At 39.7% G+C, this 22715-nt stretch overlaps 1 protein-coding gene across 11 annotated transcripts in view; it reads right to left on the bottom strand.

Moving 5' to 3' along the window:
* The window catches only part of NFIA (nuclear factor I A), a 359539-nt gene that overhangs the window by 45882 nt on the left and 290942 nt on the right, over positions 1–22715 (bottom strand). For 4 of the 11 annotated variants that reach the window (XM_056356616.1, XM_056356615.1, XM_056356618.1 and 1 more), the window contains 3 exons: positions 17030–17116; positions 15958–15996; positions 7059–7187 (listed from right to left, as the gene is read on the bottom strand). The exons of 2 other annotated variants lie outside the window; for them this stretch is intronic. In XM_056356616.1, the coding sequence (XP_056212591.1) occupies positions 7059–7187; positions 15958–15996; positions 17030–17116 (255 nt within the window). The remainder of the gene's footprint in view (positions 1–7058; positions 7188–15957; positions 15997–17029; positions 17117–22715) is intronic. 5 more of the 11 variants (XM_056356622.1, XM_056356620.1, XM_056356619.1 and 2 more) reach the window with 4 other exon arrangements.

The raw sequence follows: 22715 nt of genomic DNA on the forward strand, positions 1-22715 counted from the left end.
TGTGTATAATACAATACAAGAGGTAAAGAATAGAAGCCTAAAACAATAGCTTCAAGCCCACAGATTTTTGTGATGAAAGCAGTTACCCAAACAAGAAAAAAATAATTAAGAAACTTGGGCTGGGATTTGCGGAGGTCCTGAGAGAATTCATTAACCGCTTCTGAATATCAGTGGGAGCTGTGTCCCCATAACTCTTTCAAAGGTTTCTGAAAGTCCCCATTTTCCTTACTGCCCATTAGGAATAGACTTTAGAGTGATAAATGTAGAGTGATCTCTTATTCAGGTTAGCAAGGACTTGCCTCTACTTAAATATTGAGCTGCTGAGGGTAGGCCTGAGCAGCCCTAGAACCAGCCCTTCAAAGGGAATTCAGATCACTGGAAAACCTGAGTATTGCTTAAGTCCCATAATGATGCAAAAGGGCTGTTTAGTAACACATCTGTCAGGTCCATGGATGAACCAAATTCCGACGGATGGGGTCCTGCATTCCCATTTGCAGCGACAAGGCTGGGAAATCACAGGGCAGGAGAACAAAAAGAGGCCTTACCCTCTTAGCATGGGTAAAAGTTAGGTACCACTAATACTTACTTCTATATTATATAGGCAAACATAGATGAAACATTCAAAACATAATATAAACAGCTGACCAATGCAAGAGAGATACAAATACCCTAAATATGGTGGATGGAGGATCTCTTCCTGCCCATGGGCATCAAAAAGGACTGAACTGCACAACATCCATCTTGCAGCTCCAGAAGTCAAGTGCAGGTGGTCGGCTAAGCACTGCTGAAAAAACGGACCCATGGTGTCTCCGAGTCAGGCCTGGTCATCAGCCCCTTTCTGCTGCTCTCAAGACCAGAGTGGTATAAGCCACCTGGACCCTTCATTCAAAAACACTTTCTGTAAGAGATTTTGCAGTAGCAAGTGGGAGGCAGAATGACATTTTGCCAAGGCCCACGGAGTTCCCAGCAAAAGGAAAATATGCTTAAAGCTGTGTTTGGGCACAGGGTTTATTGGTGTACTCTGGATTGCTGAGTATTACAGGCTGCTTTTGAAAACCTGTAGAGCTGAACTAAGCACTGGTTCCAGATTCTGGCATAGGCAGGGGGCCAGTTAAGTTAGCTATTTTGAGCAGATTGTTTTAAAACATGTCAAAATTCTTCTACCTTTGGGAGATCAGAATACTATAGAACTGATTACACAGGTACAGAAATAAAAATCATACCTACAGAAAGCAGGTCTCCCTTCCCAGACCATAGCTAGAGGTCAAACCAATCTAATTTAACCTATTTGTAGCATTCCTACTTCACATCAAATCCTGGCAACTTTTGCGTATCATTATTGCTTTTAATACACATGATGTATTCTCATATATAAGATAAAAACTACTGCTAGGAGAATATATCATGTCTTTCTTATAATGAAATGCAGTTGATAAGTTTACAATAGAAATGTAAATTCTCTTAAAAACCACAACCTTTATGTGTGTGATGATATAATTCTGCTTTGATACTAAAAAGGGCATGGTAATGGAATCTGTGACTTTGGAGTGATATATTGCTGTTAAGTTAATAGGACTCCACATTCCCATTTCTAATATCAGTGGGTTTTTTCCCTTTCATTCTGTAGATGGTAAGCTGATACTACATAAACATTGTTAAAGCTATAGTTCCACGCTACAGTAATTCACTTAACTTTAACATGATTTATGGTTCTGTCAATAGAGGAGGTTGAAAATCCAGAGCTCTGATGCTTAAACATGGGTTCCATATTTAAAGCAATAATGTGCTTTTTGTGTGTGTCTGAAGCTAGAAGAATTTAGCATAAAGCAGAGATAAAAATATTATAGTTCACTGCACTGTTTAAAGCATATAGTTTAACTTCACGGATACATCAAAGAGAGCAAAGAAACTGAACACAGAATCAGTAAAAGCATGGGTAAAATACTTTGTTCCTGCAGCACTTTATTTTTATATTATTTTTCAGGGATGCATGAAATCCTATTAGTATTTTTAACACTCCCCTTTTCTCATTCTTTTGCTCAGTTAGATCAGCTCCTTTTGTCAGGATGAGTTTAAATCTGGGTCCACTGTGTTAATCACCCCCCTTTCTTCTTTCTGGCACTTACCCTCCAGGCATTTTGCCTCTTTAGGAGATTAAGCGACCAAGTCATCTGGTTGCTCTAACATGTCCTCACTGGAGCAACATATTAACACAACTCCTCTGCAAAAGAGCCCTCTTTAGAAGTTTGCTGCAGGGATGACAAATTAACCCAGCATGGTGTCCCACACATCTATCTCAGTACAAATTATTAGTGTAATAGAGCTTTTAGTTATGCATTTATCTAGTAATTATTGAACGGTTATACAAAACGAAGCTGAGCAATCATGGCCCTTTATGAGGCAATCTCAGTGGGTGGTCTTACAGTTAATTTAGGATAGGACTGTCTAAGCAGTTCACTCACACACAAATTAGCTGAACAGCCTGCTCCTTTAAATATTTCCTATGTCACAGGCTAACTCTTTACAATACAACAAAGGTAGAGTTTTAATTACACGGTTCCTGACTTTTGTTTAGCTGAAGCTTTAACCGTTTGCAAGCCTTCCTCTCTGCCCTCCCCTGCCTGGCATAGAGCAGTGGATGGCAGTTCGGGTAGGGTATCTCATAATTACTAAACCCTGACCTTGAGGCCATCTGTTAGGAAAGTGTTTTTCCTTCAGCATCATATTATTTCCAAGTGAGTGGAGAAAATAAAAATCTTCACCTACACAGTCAGCTATCCTGACTGTAAACTGGTGCGCTGCTTTTCACTGTCACAAAAGTGTAATGCTGTTGAAGGCTTCTACTCAACTTTCTTACCCTTGTGGTGTGGCTCTCTCCTCTTTTGGTTCTCTTACATTACCATTCCCTGGCCTGAGGTGTCTGTATCGGAAATTAAGTTGCACCGCTTTGTTTTTGTCAAAATTCAAAGGAAAGTAGAAGGTTACATTAGTCTGCCAGCTGACAGCATCGAGGAGCAGCCACGGAATAGGATCTTACAAAATGTCCTTTTACACTGTGGAACTCTGCAGCGAGCTAGCGTTAGCTGGAATTATCACTTACATTTGCTTGAAGCTGGCTGACAGGACAGCTAACAGGCACTGATATTTTGGTGGCCCTGTGGAGAATTTTGATAGAGAAAGGCACAATGTCTTCCCAGATATGTGACATGAAGTTTTTGCCACTTTGGCACAAACAGAGAGTACCATCCTGTGGAGTTTCCCTGGTAGGCCTTGTCCTGATAAAAATCTCAATGGCAATGCTTATTATGGAGAAAATTAATATAATGGGAACCACTCCACTAGTTGACTTTCACCCCTTCTCTTTCTGCACACACACCCACTTCCTTGGGTTCTTCCCTTTGTGCTGAATTTTTGTTTCTTGTAATTGTGTTTCTCCTTCATTTTTCTTCCTAACATAAGCATCTCAAATTCTTATTTTTTTTTCTTTCCTTGCCTTTTCTTCCTTGCTTTTTGGCTTGCAGGATCTATGCTGTTATATTCTGTGGAAATGCTTGAATGCTCTACAGCACAGGCTGCCGTATATCCTAGGTTTACAAGATCGTGGTCAATTTAATGTTTCAGCCAGCTCCAGAAATAAAGTCACTAGAGTGTAAGTAGCAATACATGGCAGCCTAAAATCACTTATGTAAATACTGCTGTCACCCATAGTATTTCAATCCTTCACTGTCTGGTAAAGAGTTCAAGTGGACGAATGTCTGGGAGACTTTGTAAGATGCCAGCATTACATGATGGCTTTGCAATACTGGAGTACTATAGTGAGCTACACTGACCACCAAATAATCTAACTTGCAGGTAACAAAAGTATGCTGTGTAGGAGACAGAGATCTAACTGCCTGAATTTTCAACGCTTGGAAATAAATTCTAAAACTGATAGTGACGCTAAAGCCACCCTATAGGTGATCAATTTGCCATCTGCCAGACACTGAATCCTAACCACACTGGTCCAGAGAAGACATATGGTGCATTCATAGAGTCATGCCCAAAAAACTGCCATCATCAAGTGAGGCTCCATGAATCACTTTGCTAGCTTATCACCAAAGAAACTTGGATCTTACCACCATCTGTTGGAACTACTGAGGAGTCACTGAAGCATTGGCATCCATGTGCCAGCACTCACTGCACATCTGGTCTTCTGGTCAGCCAGCTCAGATCCTCTCTGCTGGCTACTGCCCAGCTGGGCTGAGTACTGGCAGCAGCACCAATACAGATAGGAAACCAGTGCACAGCCTTCCACAACACAGTACAGTACAGACAGCTTCATGAGAACAGAGGTTTTCCAACTGGTTCATTGAATGGAGCACCTTATAGCTAAGAATCCTCTTAAGGATCTCCTCTTCCTCCAAGCAAGTTTTGTTTCCAAAATGACTCATTGTGGGGATCGCTGGGAAGGGCACTCAGTATCCTGGGATACCCCAGCATAAGACGTGCACTGTATTCTAAGGAATGTTTGGAAGAATGTGAAAGATTCAGGAATATTCCTGAGAAGTTATGTATCACTGGTTGTCAATGACAACACCTGCCACGAATAGTCTACAGCTTCTTTTCTGCTGTCTATTTTGATCATGCTTTACAAATGCATCTCATATACACATCCAAGTGATAAACTTTCACATACGAACATCAGAAGGAGATTGAACCTTCTTGTAATTGTTCAGTTGGCTGAGGAGCTTACTCTGATTGCAACCTACTTACTCATCAGAGAAAGACTTTCCTTTCTCTGAAATACCTCTGCAGACAGAAGATTAAATCCTGCTCTTACTTTTCTGAAGACCACTCAGAATGACCTGCCACTGACCATTTAACTAATGCGTATGTATCCAAAGAGCATGCAACATGTATATACTATGTCATACCTATAATTTTGGCAGAAAGGTACAAATCCCAGTAACTAACGGTGGATATGAACTGCTCAAAGATTATACCCTCTTATACAATTACATTATACTCCTCATGTCGCCATTTTTGATACCTGAAAAGCTTCTCTTTTCTGCTTACTGTCCTAAAGTACACTGAAGGCAATGGGATAAAGAACAAAGCTGGATTTGCAGAAAATAATCCATCTCAGCATATTACCCTTTACTAACAGAATGGGGTGTTGTAGAAGAGAAGTAAACACAGCCAGTGTGCTGTGGAAGAAGAATACTGAAGAGGAATGTCCAAAGAGTACAAAGAACGATGTCTGGAACAAGATTTTTCCAGGATGATGACACTTAAAAGAATTCATGGATGGATTCAGAGGGATTTTTTCCTGAAAGTCTGTAAAAGACTTTGTGAACAAGCATAAAATAGTAAATGCAGAAGAACAGTTTTGGTTAACCTGTTAAGAACCACGATGATTATAAACTGTGTTACTTCTTTATAGAGTTGGTAAAGACATCTCCTTCCGAGCAAACAAAATTTGGGAACTGCAATTATTGTCTTTGCTCTTTCAGGTTCTGGCTGTCTTTGAATGTTCTTCTCACATAGCTGATGAATATCCCCTTGTGTGCAGGAAAAGTCTTGTGAAACAGACTGTAGATGAGATTTAAACAAGGCCTCACCAGTGATGCATTTCCTCTCTCAGCCACACAAAAATCCAAACACAGAGGGTCTAAACAGGGGCAGACAAAAGCAATCAATGATCTTAAAAAATAAGTGTAAGGTAAAACATAGCTAAATAAAGAAAGGCCTATTAACTAATCAATCAACAACTCAAATCTAAATGGCTGAACTTCTAAAAGATAGCAATTCAGAGTCAGCTGATGTGCACTGAATATAATGTTAATGGAACATTCATATTATTCATACTTACATCACCAATTATCAAGGCTTTTAAAAGAAGATATATTTGCCAAATAGCTCAGATCCAAATTTCAAGGGAAATCTGTATAGAACTGAGATGCCTAAATATCTTCTCAGGATCTAGGTATGTGTCTAAGGGTAATAAATAATTTTTATGGGTCTAACCACAACAAATCAAACTACAAGTAGATTTAACAAAGCACAAAACCCCATGAAGTGCAGTTCTGACCTCACTTCAATTTAGTGCAATTCCACTACTTCACACCGCATCACCTGGACTGTGCAGACGAAGAGGCTCCTCCTGGTTTATGCTGCCCTCAGTAAAACCACACTAATGCCCAACAGACATTTCAAAATAATTTCTAGTAGGAATTGCTAATATGTCTTTTTATGCTTCAACATTTGACCAATTCCTTAATAATCTTCTCTAAATGAGACAAAATTTCATAGCAGAAAGAAACATGTCACAACCATTCATTCCTATTTTATATCTTCCAAAGAGGTTTGTAAGAAGATTCATTCATTTGTGTATATTACTGTGCCCAAGTGAGTTCCTTTGCAAATGTGAACTCGGTATTGCATTCAGTTTTCTAGGCTAAATGCAAATGCATCTTTTTACAAAAATGTATAAGCACATCTAGACCCAGAGGACATCTCTTTTACTTGGAAAGTCAGTCAGAAGAGTACTGTGAAGAAAACCAGCCAAAGCATCGCAGGAACCAACTTCAAAGGAGTCCCCTAACAAGGTGTTTCTTCAGCACGCTGATACCAACAACACAAGCAGTAATGACTGGCAGAAACAAAGCCACAGTGCTGGAAGACAGGCGTGGTTCAGAAGTGAGTGATGGGTCCCTGCTTTGAGCAGTTTAAGACTGAATCTATGTTATGAATGGACACAAGCAGAAGACACTCTCTGTAACACATTCTGTCCCTTTGCCCACCCTCTTCAAATAAAACCCCAAGCCCCCAGCAAACAGCATTTCCACCTCAGGCACTGTTGAATGGTCATCAGGAGTTTTACCGAACAGCCCAGCCTAGCAAAACCAAACGCAGGTCTTGACAACTAAAACATCCAGGTTATCAAGCTTCCGAAGCACAGCCTCTCACTGTGGGTGTCTCACACATGGCGATGACTTTCCGTGGAAAGGTGCTGGCATGGACACTGGGTGCCAGGGCTAACGTTTAAGCTGCCTGGGGGCTCTTGGGTTAGGCCTCACCTCTGGGTCCTGTAATGACAGGTCGATGGTGCTGTGTGAAAGCCGTTCCAAGGGAGGAGGTCTGCGAAGGCGAGGGACTGCTGAAACCAGACTTCTCTGACTTCTTTAATGTAGTTGGCGATGGCATTCCTGGCAAGAATGATTGATAAGTGCAATTTAATAATGCTAGGTCATGGAACGACAGCCTATGCATTGTGAAAGTGGGTGCAGAAGCAGCTAGATAAACTTAAAGGACAAATGAAATGGAATACAACAGCAAGCCGAAAGCTCACTTTTATTTCTGGTCTTTTTTGAGGCAGAAGCGGCCATGGTTTGCTCTGAGCAACGAGTACTAAAAGGCAGCCATATTTTTCTTTTAAATCTGAAATATGAATAAGATGCAGCTTATTATTGCTACTGAAACCTACTCTACTTTATTTTTAGAAATCTGTAATAGCTGGAGCATTTGGATTTTTACAGGCTTTTTATGAGTTCTGTCTTTCACTGACTGGTTTAGTAGATTATTGCAAATGGATCTTTTAAATGTGCTGCACGACTCACGGCACAACTAGAGAATGAAGTTTTCTGAGTTCAGACTCTGCCTCTCCTTACTCTCTTGACTTCAAAGGTATTTGAAAGTAATACATTTATGTGGTTCCCTTTTGCTTTCAAATTTTTTTTAAAGGGTGAATGGTATTTGTGTCTTGGTATTAGAAGCCACACTGGAATTATTTCAGAGTTGTTATTATGCCCTTGTACTATATCAAAGGCTTCCAATGAAGATCAGAGTTAAGTTGCCATTGGGTGAAACCTCTCCTGTGGACAGGCAGAAATGGTGTAATGCTAATACAACCAGTTTGTTATACTCTGTAAGAACAACTCCTGTTGATATCACATCAAGCCCATGGCACCGAAGAAGTTAGTGGAATGAATATACTGCAACAGGCTCTTAAAGTCCGAGCCATTTCTGCATGTGATTTATGCTTGGATAAAAGAATATCACAGCATATAGATGAAGAACATGTATGTGTGATTGTTGTGTCTGTAGTATTCTCTATATTTTTATAGTTCTAGAGGCATATAGGTATTCTGATTATCTGCACATACTCTGAAAACAGATAATTTCCAGTATATACAGTACATCAGACATTTTGCATACCCATAGGGATATAGCAAAACAAAGGTGCAGAATAGTTGAGATTTCAGGTACAAAAGCAAAATATCAGATCACGTGAAAGTTGAACTTCCACTGGCAAAGTCATTCAACCTTATTTCCAACTCTGTATTTTATAGAATTTAATTGTCATAAAGTAAAGAGAGAGGCCTGGACAATATTATCTCTGGACAATATTATTAACTTTATATTTAATAACACTGGTTTTATAGTCCCTGGGATGTTGATTGCAATATGCAGGAGCCTTCTTGTACTTTATGCGCTGCACTGCTGGGGTCTTAATGGTTTCAGTGAGGTTTTGCAGTTTATGTTTCAGAAAGTTGAAGTAAGGGGATGGTTAGAGTTCCAGTGTTACACTTGCAGCTTTCTGTCTCGAAACTATCTGCTGCAAGGGTTTGCTGTTGTGGTGGCTTTTTCCTCACAGCAAGAAAGGTTACCTACTTAGTGTTTTAAAATAAAAGTTTAGAACTGACAGACTATTGTACAAGAAAAATACTGATGGGTTTTGTTGTTTGGGGTTTTTTTCCCTATTGGTCTTAAGGACTTTGAAGTAGGGACAAAAGCAAAAAGAGTTGGTTCAGTTTGGGGGTAAGAGAGAAAAGGAGACTGAACTAAGGTATTTCAACTAAATATTCCAATGCAGCTTGCTGAATTTCTGCTCAAATGACATGTTGGGATGTAACTCAGGTATTGATCTGTATTTGAGTGTCCAGATTGAGGACAAGCATACTCAAAAGAACTAACAGTGCTGTTGACCCAGATTTCCTTATGATGGAGGAACTGGGGATGGAAGCATCAAATGATTGTCAACCCCAGCCCTAAACACAAAGTCAAGGGTCGGTGGCAATATTTGTGCTTGGCGAGGGGTAGAGGAACTACGCTGCTGGCAGCAAGGCTGGGGGTACCTCTCCTCTGTGCTGGGCTGTGGAAGGGGCTCAGTTTGCTCCTCAGGAAGGTCTTAACGTGGCAGGCTCCATCCCTCTAAGTGCAAAATATCATGGACAGAACAAGGAACTATTTATGCACAGGGACTATCATAGTAAATACACCTGCTTGTGAGCTGCTCCAGCTGTAAGGCTGTGCAGTACTGCTGCATGGAGGCACAAGGCCCTGCATGCAGCTGACAGTTGTGCAGCCCATAAGCAGAGATCCAGGAGGGGACATTGAGTACCTGTGCCCTGGGCAAGCAACCCAGTACGATCTAAGTCTACGCACCATATGGTTCAGCTGACTCATGAACTCCCTGCTTTCCCCCATCTCCTCTAGCTGCATGCCTCTTCAGGGTTATGGGAAAGATAATAAAGCTTTTGAGAAAGCAAAGGAACTATTTTTTTACCCCTGTGCTAAGAAATCTGCTTGACTCATCTAAACCATGGTAGGGAGAAGGGGTAGAGAGAACAGTGGATAATGGTTTAAAGCTGTAGCAAGTTCATGTGATTGTGTCCAAACACTGGAACCTGAGGAGCTACAACAAAGCTGTTGAATGACCTTCCACTATGGCGATGGTGAGCAGTGTCATGTTCATGTGGGGATGAGTTTTATAATTTTCATGTGAAAAATGAGATTTTAATGTAACGCTATGTTGTAAAATTGAATAGGAAGACAAATTGCGGCACCACTAATTGGTTCCTACTTTCTTTATATTTGCTATCATCGTTCTGATTGCATTATCACTACTTTGGGTTTTCTTTTTTTTTTTTCCCAGGGTATTCTGAAATGTATTGGTTTGGAACAGTCCAAGTATACCATGTTTTCATTTTGTTTGAGGTTTGTAATGACACATTTTATTTTGAGTGATTGTATCCATCAAATCTCAAGAAAAAAATGGCTGCTTCCTAGTTCAGAAGAATATGCAAACAGGAGCTTAATTACATCACTTAATATTGACCAAAAGAAAGAATAAGATGAGCTTGCCAGCTCATTTCCAAAGCATGTTTTGTCCTTTAAGAGGGGAGGGTATGACAGAAAGTTAGGCAGTGCAAAGCAATTAGCATCATTCACATTTTATGTTGCGCTAGCATGGTGCTCTAGCAGCAAAATTCAAACATTCTTTGAATGGGTTAATAAAAGAAGAAATACAGTCGGCATGCAAGAAAAAGGTTTCCAAGAACAAGCCAAAATATGTCCCATTCTTCTAAATTTATCACAGCCATGTCACATTATCCTTGAGACTGCCAGGAATGTCAATTTTTTTGCAATTTAAAAAAAATATCTCATTTAGCACCATATGTTTGGTTAATGTGCCTGATATATCCTGCGTATTCTTTAGTCCATCCATTTCTAATACTAATTTTCTTTTTTTTCCCCCTTGCTAAGCCATATGTTACAATGCTGGTCATTCTATCGACGCTCCTTCCAGGAGCTGAGAGCAAGAGCGAGGGAACTCTGGTTTAATCACCCAGAAAAATTTGCATCTGATGCTGTAAGTCTCACTCTTAGGTACAGAGTCTCAACACTTGAATTAGCATTGTAGGTGCCCAGTGCCTATGAAGATCAGGCTATGAGACAGCATGGTGTATATTAACAACTGTGAGGCAGGAACTAAGATAAATGACTAAATATGGAATTAGGTGTTTAATTTCTGGCACCCATTTTTGAGACTCTTGGCTAGTTTTAAAGGCCTTTTGTTTCATACCTAATGAGTTTTAACACATTTAGTGGTCCCCAGTCCGCAGCTTCCCCTCCTGTGTTGCTCAGGGATGCAGGAAATTAAAAAGTTAAAACTGAAGCTACCCTGGGCAGAGCCCAGGGAGTATGCTGCTGCCTTGCATGGCTTTTCTCAGCATTGTCCCCAAGAGCTAATGAATACTGGGGACCACTGCACTGAAGACCAGATTTCAGCACTTCACACAGCCCCAAGGAAGGGGTAGTGCCAAGTCATAAGGACACCTCTGACTCCCGACTCTTCTCTCTCTCCTCTCTGATGCAGGGCAGCAACAAATTACAATATCCCCCAACCCGTCTCAGCTGCGCTGGCCGGTGAATGGGGAATGGAGCCAAGGATCCTCCCCGTTGCCTGCCTCTTTCTATCCATCTGCTCTGAGCAAGGAATAAACAAGAACAGCCAGAACACAACGGCTGGGTAACCCAGGTGGGGTTTAAAAGTGTTTCTTACTATTCTGTGTATAGGACCGTTGTCCAAATCACAGTCACACCTGGCACTTTCAGGAAACAGATTTCGTAATTCAGGTCTGAGTCTCCTCTGAATGTTATTTGGAGTGTAAGAGAAGAAAATCAGACTCAGTCTATTTTTGTGTTATGGCAGCTTTTAACTACAGAATAAATGGAAAAGTTAATTGCTAAATAAAAAAGAAAATAAAGGGATTTGTGGCGTAAAACACAGATGGAAGTCTGAGTGGGTGTGTTACTTTAACTTACTGTACTTGTGTTCATGTGATTCTATAAGTATATGTATGCCAAACATATATGGTCTTAGCCTGCTCCCATTAACATGAATCCATTTTTTTCACTGGACAGAGGGAACCAGATCAAAGACCATGATGGTGCTAAATGGAACAAGATGTGTGCTTTCGTATTTTTTTCCAAAAGGAAATATTAATTTGACATTGGTTTTTCAGTTGAAAAGAATTTTAATTGCAGTACACAATAAGCAGAAAATTCAGACAACAATAATCTTGAAACTGTTAGCAGCATTATATTTCTATCAAGGAATTTGTGCGCCTTTTCAACATTAGAGCTTTCTGAATTTTCATTAATTTGGCATTTCCCTAAACACACAAGTTATTTTGTTCATTCCACATCATGCATCACACCCTTCTGCTCAATGCATAATGCAAGCGTAAATGGGATCCTTGTCCTTGAGAGACTCTGGTTACTGGAGCCATTGCACGGATGTTGAAGTCCCGCAGTAAGACTTTCCAAAACTCTGCACTTCGCAAACCTCCAGCCCAAGTTTAATCAGTGAATGCACAGGAATACTTCATGTTCCTCATCTTCTAAGGGGCACTGGAGCATTTGATGGTTTTAATTCCTCTACCTCCTTATGTTTGCCAGTACTAGAAATGCACCACATAAGAGTCTTCCTTGAGTACAGCTAAAGATCTTCAAATTTTCATGTATGAGGCTGATATATATTTAAATGGACCAGAAAATGATGCGTGAGAATTGAATAAACAAATCCTTCCCAGAACAAATACATATCTAGGAACCTATTTTCCATATACCTATGCACCTTACTAACAGAAGTACTGAAATTAGGATTAACTTTGATGGAGTGAATGGAGTCACAGCCGTGCAAGAGGAGAACAATTCCCCTTCTCTCCAAATCTATAGCTGTAGCTGTATCTGTATATCTATCCAATTTCACTTGGTTAATGACTAACGTTATTCTGACTGCACCATATCTTAAACAATAACTCCATCTCAAGTTAGTCCCATTGGTAGACCAGCTAATAGTCATCTCCAAAGATGACCTTGGATAATTACCCCAATATTCCCAGTAGCTCTCTGCCACTAGACTCCTGATAGAGATTTCATAACAAAACCTATGAATGAAACAGGGTGTGGATCTTCATTCTCAAGGGATACATGAAAAGGAATCATGGAAGCTCAGATATCTGCAGGTGGACCATGAAATCAACAACATGCAGAACAAATAGATGATGCAGAAAAACAAGTTGGCTGTTGAAGAAAAAATCATATGATATATGGGAAGAATTTTTCAAGGAATTTTCATCCTTTTGTGCAAACTATTCCAGCAGTTTCACTGAAATCAGTATCAACAGGAATGCTGATCAGCCGCCTTTTTCTTTTTTTCCTGGGGAATTCTTAATTTCAAGCTTGAAATTTTGATGGCTATAATACTGTCAGTCATAGCAAGTCTGTTCTACTTAGTGCTGAGCAAACTTTATTTGTCATCAGCTGAGATACGATCACACTAACTGCCATCCATCAGTTTACTGTATTAGTTGCTCCTATATACGCAAAATACAACGCAGATGGAAATTCACTCATCCTAATGAAGTGCTGTTTAGTTTCTACGTTCTGAATGGATACTTGCTCCCCTGGTCACATTCTGAGTTACCATGATCTCTGATTAACTACCTGCCAGTGAGCATCTCGCTTCAGAAGCCTAAATCCAGCTTAATAAACAGTGATTTTACAGAAGAAAAATGAAAGCTCCCCCTCTATCCACTTATCAAACTACTGCATATGCATCACCAACACACACAACCAGTTTCCTCAGAACTCGACATCTGACAGATCATCAGGAAAACAGAGCTAATCTATCTGTACCCATCAACATCGTATCATAGGTGACTGCCAGATACTTAAGAAGCTATCCAAAAGAAATGTCACAACTCTTTTTCAAGACACTACAAAAGAAATGTTCCAAACAAAATAAAGCAAATGCACATACAAGTAAATGAGCCAAAGAACTTAATAAAAAGAGATTGATTAAAATGAGGACCAGAATGTTCAAAAAGGACTGAGAGAGAGAGGTGCCAAAGGCGCATTAAATGGATTCAATGGCTTTAGGTTTTAAATGCTTTTGGACTCCTCAGCAATTTTTAGCCAAAAATGATAATTCAAGTTAGAATCAAAATTCTGATGTCACTTAGGAAAAAGAAGGTTGAAATTTCTCCTTTGTAAATGAGCACCGCTCCATTTACAAAGGAGAAATATCACTTCATGCTGTTGGAAGATCGTGCCTACAGAATTTTAAACCCAAGCGCTACAATATTCACAATTATTTTAAAATCCTACCCCATTAAAATCTGCCTTAAATTGTTTGGTTCAATGTTCCCACAGTGTATTAGCTTATCTGTTTGTATCTATGTTTACAGCATCATCTGGATTATTTTAGAGGTCTTAAATTAGGCTTCATTCCTGCTTTGTCACCAAAGTGGTTCTTTCAGTAACTAATAAACTAGTACTCAACATATTACCAATTTCTTCAAAATATAATTGCATGAGTTTTATATTTAAAACCTTTAATGAGAAGCATAATAAACAGCAAAATAACAGTTCAATTTTCCCGTTGATTTAATGTTAGTTTCGGTATCATTTTGCATTGTATAAACATGTATTGTAATAAAAATTAAAAAAAATTCTAATGACGTTTTTAGACATCTTGTCTGAAATTCATGACTACATTTGTTTAATTTCAAATGTTATTTGAGAGTTTTTCACCATACTTGGCAGATTAGATATAGCAGCAGGGACAAACTGCAGCCATCCATAGGAGTATGTACCTTTATGTGGGTGCTTTGGGGATGGAACATCTATAGCTGTAAGGCAAAAAATGCCATCATAAATTTGGATGGCATTTACAAAGCCCTCTAAAGTCTTTGCATATGATTATAGCTGAGGTATGATATTTTTGCAAGTAAAAGACCCAGAATAGATTTATGTTTCAACTATATCTTCCTGAGATGCATATGGATGCTAAATTGCAAGTGATACTAAAGAGAATTTTAGTAACTGAAGAGGATGGACTCAAATGTTTGGTTTTTTAAAAATTATTTTTTATTTTCTCAAAAATCATTTGCTCATTATTTGCATGTCATCAAAAGATCATTGGCTATCCAGGCTATATATAACAATGATGGCTGCTAAATGCCAAAGGCATGAGATGGAGATGGGCAAATATGCAGATTTTTTCGACCTGTGACCTCAGTTACTGCATAGTAATGTTTTTAAATTACTTTTATGATGACAAGACTAACTTTGGTGTTAATATTGGTTTTGAAGACTTAATCGGTATACACTGCCATTGAACATATGTTTTAATTAATAAAAGAGCTGCGGTCAGGATTGAAAAGGGCTCAGGTAATTTACCACGTACTGTAAAGTCACCTGATTTCTGTGCAATTTGAGGTGAAGAGTTTACACATTATTCCAAAGAAAGAACAAGTTGCAAACTGAATTCATGTGCATCGTACCAAACTGGAATGGATTTATAATTTGACAGGTCAAGAGTGTACTCATGGAACTGTTATGTATTGCTATCCAGTGGTTCTTGGTATTTCTGCCATATGACTCTCTAGGTTTGACAGTCACAGGACTGAACAGTCATCTTATTTCTCTGTAACACAAAAAATAATTTGTAGCTGACCTACAGCTGCTGTGCTCTTTTACTGGAAAGTGTCCATTGCCAGTTGTACACTGGTGAGCGCCCACTGGAACAGCACTGCAGACCTGCTGCCGGCAGCTCCTGGGGAAGTCTTGGCAGCTCCCAGGCAGCAGAGACTTAAACTGCTTTCCAGCAGATCGGCTCTCAGGCAGGTGATATCAGATAGGTGAAATCAGCCTCATTTTTCTCCATTCCCAATGGCTTTAGGATTCTGGGAGGAACAAAGAATCCCCCCTGGAAAAAAATAAAATGTTCCCATTGCAGAGAAGGCAGAGCACAGCAGTTTGGCTTTGGCATCATTTCCAGAGGAGCCATGTATGACCATGCCGCCTGCAGGTCTGCTTGTGTGATCTTCCCAACACCTCTCCCATCTCCTGAGCAATTTAAAACACATCTGATGGAGAGGCAGAGGGCTCGCAGAGAAAAAGCCCCTGCAAGTTTCATGAAAACAGGCATGGGAAGGGCAGAGGTAACGTGTAAGTGCTCCCTCCAGTGCTATCATTCTGGCAAAGTGGTTGGCACGAGCTCTCTCCTTACTAGACACTGGAGAACCCACACAAGAGGGACACCTCGTACATCCCCCCAACCAACACAAAATGTCTATGCACCGAGAACATGAGCATTGGCATTGTTTGAATAAGCACACCCACCATGTAGTGCTCCACGGTGTTCGGGGTTTCTTAGATATCCTAATTTTATAAAAGAAAGTAAAAGAAGAAAAAAGAAACAAGGTGAGAGAGAACACTATCATATTTTGTAGCAAGCAGGATACTGTGTGAAATCTTGGCCCAGTGAAGTGATAAAGGGGAAGCTTTCAGTTTGCTTAAGGGAAAACTTACGAGCGAATAGTAAAATTACCAAAACACCACATTGCAGAAAATGGGTGCAATTAGGTTCAATTAAGCTGTAAAGAGGAAAATGGCACTTTAGCTTACAAAAATGAAGGGACAGAGGGAGCTAGCAGAAGCAACTTTACAAGATTTGTATGCATGAGAACACTGCTTCACTGGACCAAGAAAGCTACAGTATGGGACAGGATTTTTCTTTTATTAGACACTTTGCTAGATAGCTTTGTCGAACCTCAGAAACTGCTGCTCTGGTATTATGAAATAATCCTACATAACTTGATCTCATGAGTTTAGGAACACAGAAAAATAGCCATGCCAAATCAGATTACAGGGATCCACCTAGTCCAGTATCCTCTCTCTGACAGTGGTAGCTAATGGATGCCTAGAAAAAAGACCAGGGAAAGCATACAGTGATAATTCTCCAAAATACTCTCCCAGCCTCCAATGATTTGTGATTCAAGGACTTCTAGGACAAAGTTGATATCATGGTATTGAAGATACTCAAATCCAAATGCACAGTTTTACACCTCCCCTCCTCCCCTTTTTTGGATTTCTACCCCCATGAGTTTTCTACTAGTCACACAAAAAAGGTTTCACAGTTTGGTGCTGGCAAGTCCAGTGTTCTTGCCTCTAACTCTGAATGAGCTAACAGCTTTCAAGCCCAATGACGTTATGTGTATAAGAGCATCCAACACTTTTTCCTACGTAAAAAAATGACATGTGTGCTGAGGTGCTCTAAGTGTATATACTTTGGGAGATTTTATATTTTTTTTTAAAAAAAGCAAGAATCTGGCTGTAAATTGATATTAACATTTTTCAGTATATGTGTAAAACACATGTTTCAGAAGAATAGAAGAGAGAAACTGTCACTCACTGGGAAGCTTTAGAGCTATCTGGCTCCCTGGGAAACTGCATGCAACTATTCTGGTGTCCAAGGGTTTGACCAGTGAGTTTCCTCTCCCTGCAAAGAATGAATGCAGAAGTAATAGAAAGTCTGAGGGGGAAGATTTTAGCAAATGGCTAAAGATAATCCTATTCTGCCCACTCCAGCAGGTAGGAAGCAGGTGGTGGTGGTGGAAGAAAAAGGGTGGGAAAGGAGAAACGCCCACCTTCCCCTCCCAGCAGCTGGCACAGGGGAAGGGCAGGAGGCTAACCTAGGAGAAAGTCACACACTCACAGCTCAGCCCTCTGAAATCCCTTTGTGATGCTGCATTGATATGCAACGATGCCGACAGGTCATCGCAGTCCCAGCACTGCCACACAATGTCAGGACGTTCTGCTCTGATTATTTGGGGTCTTGCTGTGACTCCCTTTCAGGATGTAGCATGGCTCACCGGCACTTGGTGATTGAAACTTAGCACACTGGGGTGGCGTAGCTTCATTAATGCTGCTACCAGTACACATAAAAATCCCGTATGCCCAGACAGGAACCGGGACTTCTTAAGCACTGTGCTTATTCTATTATCCACTTCTCAGTATAGTTTTTCTGAAGTTTTAATTTTCTAATCGAATTGGTGCCTACATGTCAGTTTTTTACTTCCTTTATAAAAAGAATCAGTAAAAGTAGGGGGTCTAAAAAAACCAGCTTATCCTTACATTTTTGATGGCATATTGACTTTATAAGAGTCTAAAGGCAGGAGTGATATATTAGGGAGTCCCTATAACTTTACTTAAAGCAAAAATTAGAAAGTGATCGAAAAGTTTTATAGCGGAGAGCAGAAATATAATTTTAAGCCTCTTAAAATTGCCTGAACTGTGAAATCAAGTAATGAACACTAGAAAAGGATCTGTCAGCTGGAATCAAAGCTTAGACTAGTCAGCATTTTCTTCCTAAACCTTATTATGGCAAAGATTTTTCATCTCTGCACTCTGTTCATCCCAACAAATAAACCAACTTGACCTCCACCTGTTACTCGGTGAAGTCTGCTGTCATCTTTGACTATTGACTAAACCCTATTCTTTCCCTTCAAAGCCCTCTGCACCACTGAGAAGGTGGGAAGACACAGCTGTGCACTGATTCAAATTGATACCAGTTCATAACCAGACAGCATTTCACAGTACAAATTACAAGCAACAGAGGAGAAAAAAAAAAAAAAAAAGAAAAGAAAAAAAAATGTAGTGCCAATGAATTCTGGAAGGGGGCAACATTTTTCAGCAATTTAACAATGAGATTTTCATAGAAAGAAGTTATTTTTTTGCGTGATGCTATGAACTAGCATTTGAAGCAAGAAACATTTTGCTTATGCCTTAAGAATGAACCTGTGCTAACACCACATCGGAAGAACTAAAGAACATAATGGAAGCTATTTGTGTTTCTTTTATATTTCATAAGTTGAATGTATTAACTGTTTCAAAGAGGTTCAGCTCCAAATGCATGTAGGTTTCTAGACTTAAAAACAAGTCACGGCTATATAATATAACATTGTTAAATAAAAAAAATATGGAACACAGAACAGCAAGATATGTCATGAAGAAAACTGTATAGCTATAGCAGTCATTTCTTCAAATATATCATCATGACAAAACCATATAAGAAGCTTTCTAATACAAAGACATATCAGAAAAAGCCATTTCATATAAAGTTGGACTTCTCTGGGTGATTAATGCTACGTTCAACAAAGGAGACAGTGTCTGTCTAATTACATTAAATACTTATCTTCTAGGGATTGGCAGGGTGTTTCTGCTCAATGTCACTTTTCATGACAATGTAATGATAGATCCGTTTACTTACCAGTGCCATTAGCAAAAATTGTACTGTTTTCTCAACTGCCCTCATATCACAAAAATATTTGATTAACACACTGTAGCTTATCTAATACTCTAAGCAACATATTCTGCATAGTTTTCCCTCTATTAAAAGAACAAGATTACAGCTTGTAAAATTTTTATTGCACTCACACAAAAATAAATGAATAATGTGTGATACAGTTCAAATACCTTACTAGTTCACAAAACAGGTTTATTCGATTTAAAATGGTAACTTGTACTTAAAATATTAAGATTTGGGGGGAAACAAACAAACAAAGTCAGTACTCTGAGGCACTACTTCCCATCCAGTCTTTAGTTATTATTTCCTTTTCATTTCAGCACATCTTTTGAAACTTTTAATACCTTGGGGGGGGGAGGGGAGGGGGCAAAGCAGCTTTCATTCCTTTGCTGAAAAATAGATATGGCCATCTCCCAAGTCTTTAAAATTCACCACATTGTGAACCGACTCTTCAGAGTCATGCTACTGTGCCAACATACAAAGAACAATAAACCTCTGAAAGAATGTACACAGCGAAGGCAGTTTATATAGTAACAAGATAATTTCATAAACCTATATTGAAGAGAAAGGCTGTGATGTAACATTCTAGCAGTATATATCAGCTACCTGATATTTACTAACAAGGTTAAGCTACTATCTGTTTGTCTCAGCACTCTTCATAATTCACTTTTTAATGGATGAACAGGAAAAGTCAGCAGTGTATGGCACAGATCATTTTAGAAATAGGACAAGACAGCTTACGGCAGTATCTATTTCAAAACACGCTCCATCTTTCCATACGATCACATCAAAAGTCTATACTTAGCAGCTACGATACTTCAAATCTACTCATAAATCCTTTGAGGGGTAAATTTCTATTTCTAAATAAAACAGCCAATTTGAAAAACAAAGAATCCTGAGGAGGAGGTGTCACCGTCAACTGGTACCACGTATAGTGCATCACTTCTCATCTTCTTGGTATCTTATGCCTGTGCAGGAGAAGGCACATGGGAAGCTTCCTTCAGCGAGGAGTTAGGACTCCAACCCCATTTTGTTACAGCCTCTCACACTGCCACGAAATGGCAGCAAGAATGTACCAGATTTGACTCATATTAGGCGTAACTCGATACAGCAATGCAGAATTAACCAAAACTGTCCTTTAAAATCCCTTGCAAGTGACTCTTGCAGCAAGAGGATGACACCGCAGCCAACTGCCACATACGACTCTCCAAATTAATAATGGATTTAGGATATTCATTCCCTGAGCTGTGAGGGTTCGGGGTGTGTCTGCAATTATCTAGATATAAGTCTGACACACATTATCCTTCTATCAATGTCATTTCTCTTAGTAGCCAACAGATTATCAGCAGCTTTGTGATATTCCAGGTGTCAAAGAAGAATTAAAACCACAACAATTGCACAAACAAAGGGACAAAAGATGGGATACGTGTTTCTGAGCCCTGCATATCAATTTAATATGTGCAGCTGACAATGATGCAAATGTCCTCGGGAGAGAGGCAGCAAGATCGCTGCCCAAACATACACACACCACCGTCAGCAAGATGGCAGGGAACAGAAGCAGTAGGATTCCCAGCCCAGGACACATGCCTCAGCAGGCAAAGCAACCCAATGAAACAATCCTCTGGTTGGGGAGAATTTTGGAAGCACCTGATATGGAAAAGGGCCCTAAACAAGCCAGATGGTACTTTTAGCTGGCAGCAGAAAGTAGGAGACAGCCAAAAACATTACAGCATTTCCCCAAGAGGCCAGCAAATCGATTTTTAACCATTTTTTTTTAAAGTGACGCGATGAATATAAAAATAATGTTTCTATGCATTTTTAAGTCACTAATTTTATGAATAATACACTTAAGAAGGCAACAACTGGAAGAGATGAGAAAGCAATGGATTTTGACTTTCCCAGGGTGGTTGTATATTTGACATCGGGTTTCTATTCAGTCACTGACACTGTTTACTCTGAATTAAGTGCCAGGTTTTGTTCAGGGTTTTTCACATAACATTAAAGAGAAAAATCCTGCAAAAGTAGAGAAATAATACTGTAAAATCACAATAGCACAACAGTTCACTGGACATGGCTGAAATGTTGTTTGTAAGACTGCTTTGCCCTCTTAAAACCTGTCCCCCCAAATTATTGGGTTTCTAGATGGTAATGTATTAATAAAGGGCAAACAATTTATTTAATACTTACAAGTTCCCATTTGGCTAGGGATTTGCATAAGAAATACAGCTGATTTGAAGATCTTTTAATTTTTAAAATCTCCAAATGGCCAGAATTTGCAATTCCGCCTGTATGACAGGACTATTTTCAGGAATCAATTTGATGTCAGATGTTGAACCTTTACTTTGACTGTCAGAAGCAGCTCCTTGCACAGCACATTTAGATTAGGCGTGGCCGAGTGCTTTTCACTCAAGGAATGGAAAAGCGATGTAGGTTGCAAGGACTGAAAGGGCAGAGTGAGGCAGAGGAGTCATGGAGCAAGCGGGAATGACCATTACCCTTTGCTTCAAAGATGCACCTCACACCTAGGACTGGCCAAGTTCAGAGGAAGAGTCAGGATGATGCTTTACTTTCATGTGCCATTACTTCGGTTAACAGTAAAGGCAAGCCCTAAGACAGGGTTAAATCTGGACTACATCCAAAGTGCTTTCTCCTGTTCGGAGCAAGGTAGTGCATTAGCTTACTGCATCACAGATAATACTCCTGGAGACAAATGTGGGCTGCTGTAATAAAACGGGATGTTACACTAAGTACAAAGAAATAATCTATACATTTGTATTTTCCAAAACTCATTGATTATAAATCCTTACTTTACAAAAAAAAAAAAAAAAGTATTTCCTTTATATAGGTGGAATATAGGTGGAACTTAAGACTTTGCCTCCAGCCCTTGCTGATATTAAATGGTCCCATTCTTTTCAAGAGTACTGCTCTTGGACACGAAGACTGCAGGTACCTTCTCACTTTGCTGGCTTTTGGGGGTTCAAAGATCTGCACACAAATCCTAGCAAGGCAAATGAAGACTGCATAAACCAATAAAAGAGCCTATAATTTTTCAGCTAATTTTAGCAGCAGGATCTCTTATGTTACACTTTTTGGTGTATATCACACTAAAAATACCAGCAACCATTGACATAAGACAATAGCAGAAAGGAGGATCTCACTAGGACTGCAGGCTGTGCAAGAGTGGTGTGGGAAAGCAGAGGTGGAGAATGCTATGGATTACCTGCTCTCCCCTGAGCAAGACAGCAGTGAAATCAGAACTGTAGCCAGTATACACACTAGATGAAGATACTGCATAAATTTTAAGTTTTTGTGGAGCTGGAAAATGAAAGAATATTAAAAAGTACTTAATAGTAGCCCCTTACATAGGCTGTAGTGTCCTTACTACAGTCACTCCAGCGGGGCTCAGCCGTACAGGGTAGCACTGCATTCATGTCATGAGCTCTGGAGTTACGGGTCAAGGTTACAGACTACCCACTCTGGGTGAACAACACAGCTGCTATCCCAGCACATATACATTCCTGGAGGTATAGGATGGCTCTGCAGCCACTCAGCCAAATTGTTACCTGAGCTAACAGGCTGCTAGACAGATTTCTCTGCTTTCCTATGCTCACTGACTGCTGTGGTCAAAGTGTTGGGGCAGCACTTAACTTGAAAGAAAGTAAAGAAAGTAACCAGGGAATGATTTATTCACTGCTTCAGGCAGTAAAAAAACCACTAAGGAGCATCAAGCAAAATGATCAGGCAACAGACAGAAGAAGTGGTTCTTCCTTACACAGCACCCAGTAAAACTGGA

Source organism: Falco biarmicus, chromosome 11 (genome assembly GCF_023638135.1).
Source record: "Falco biarmicus isolate bFalBia1 chromosome 11, bFalBia1.pri, whole genome shotgun sequence".
Taxonomy (NCBI): domain Eukaryota; kingdom Metazoa; phylum Chordata; class Aves; order Falconiformes; family Falconidae; genus Falco; species Falco biarmicus.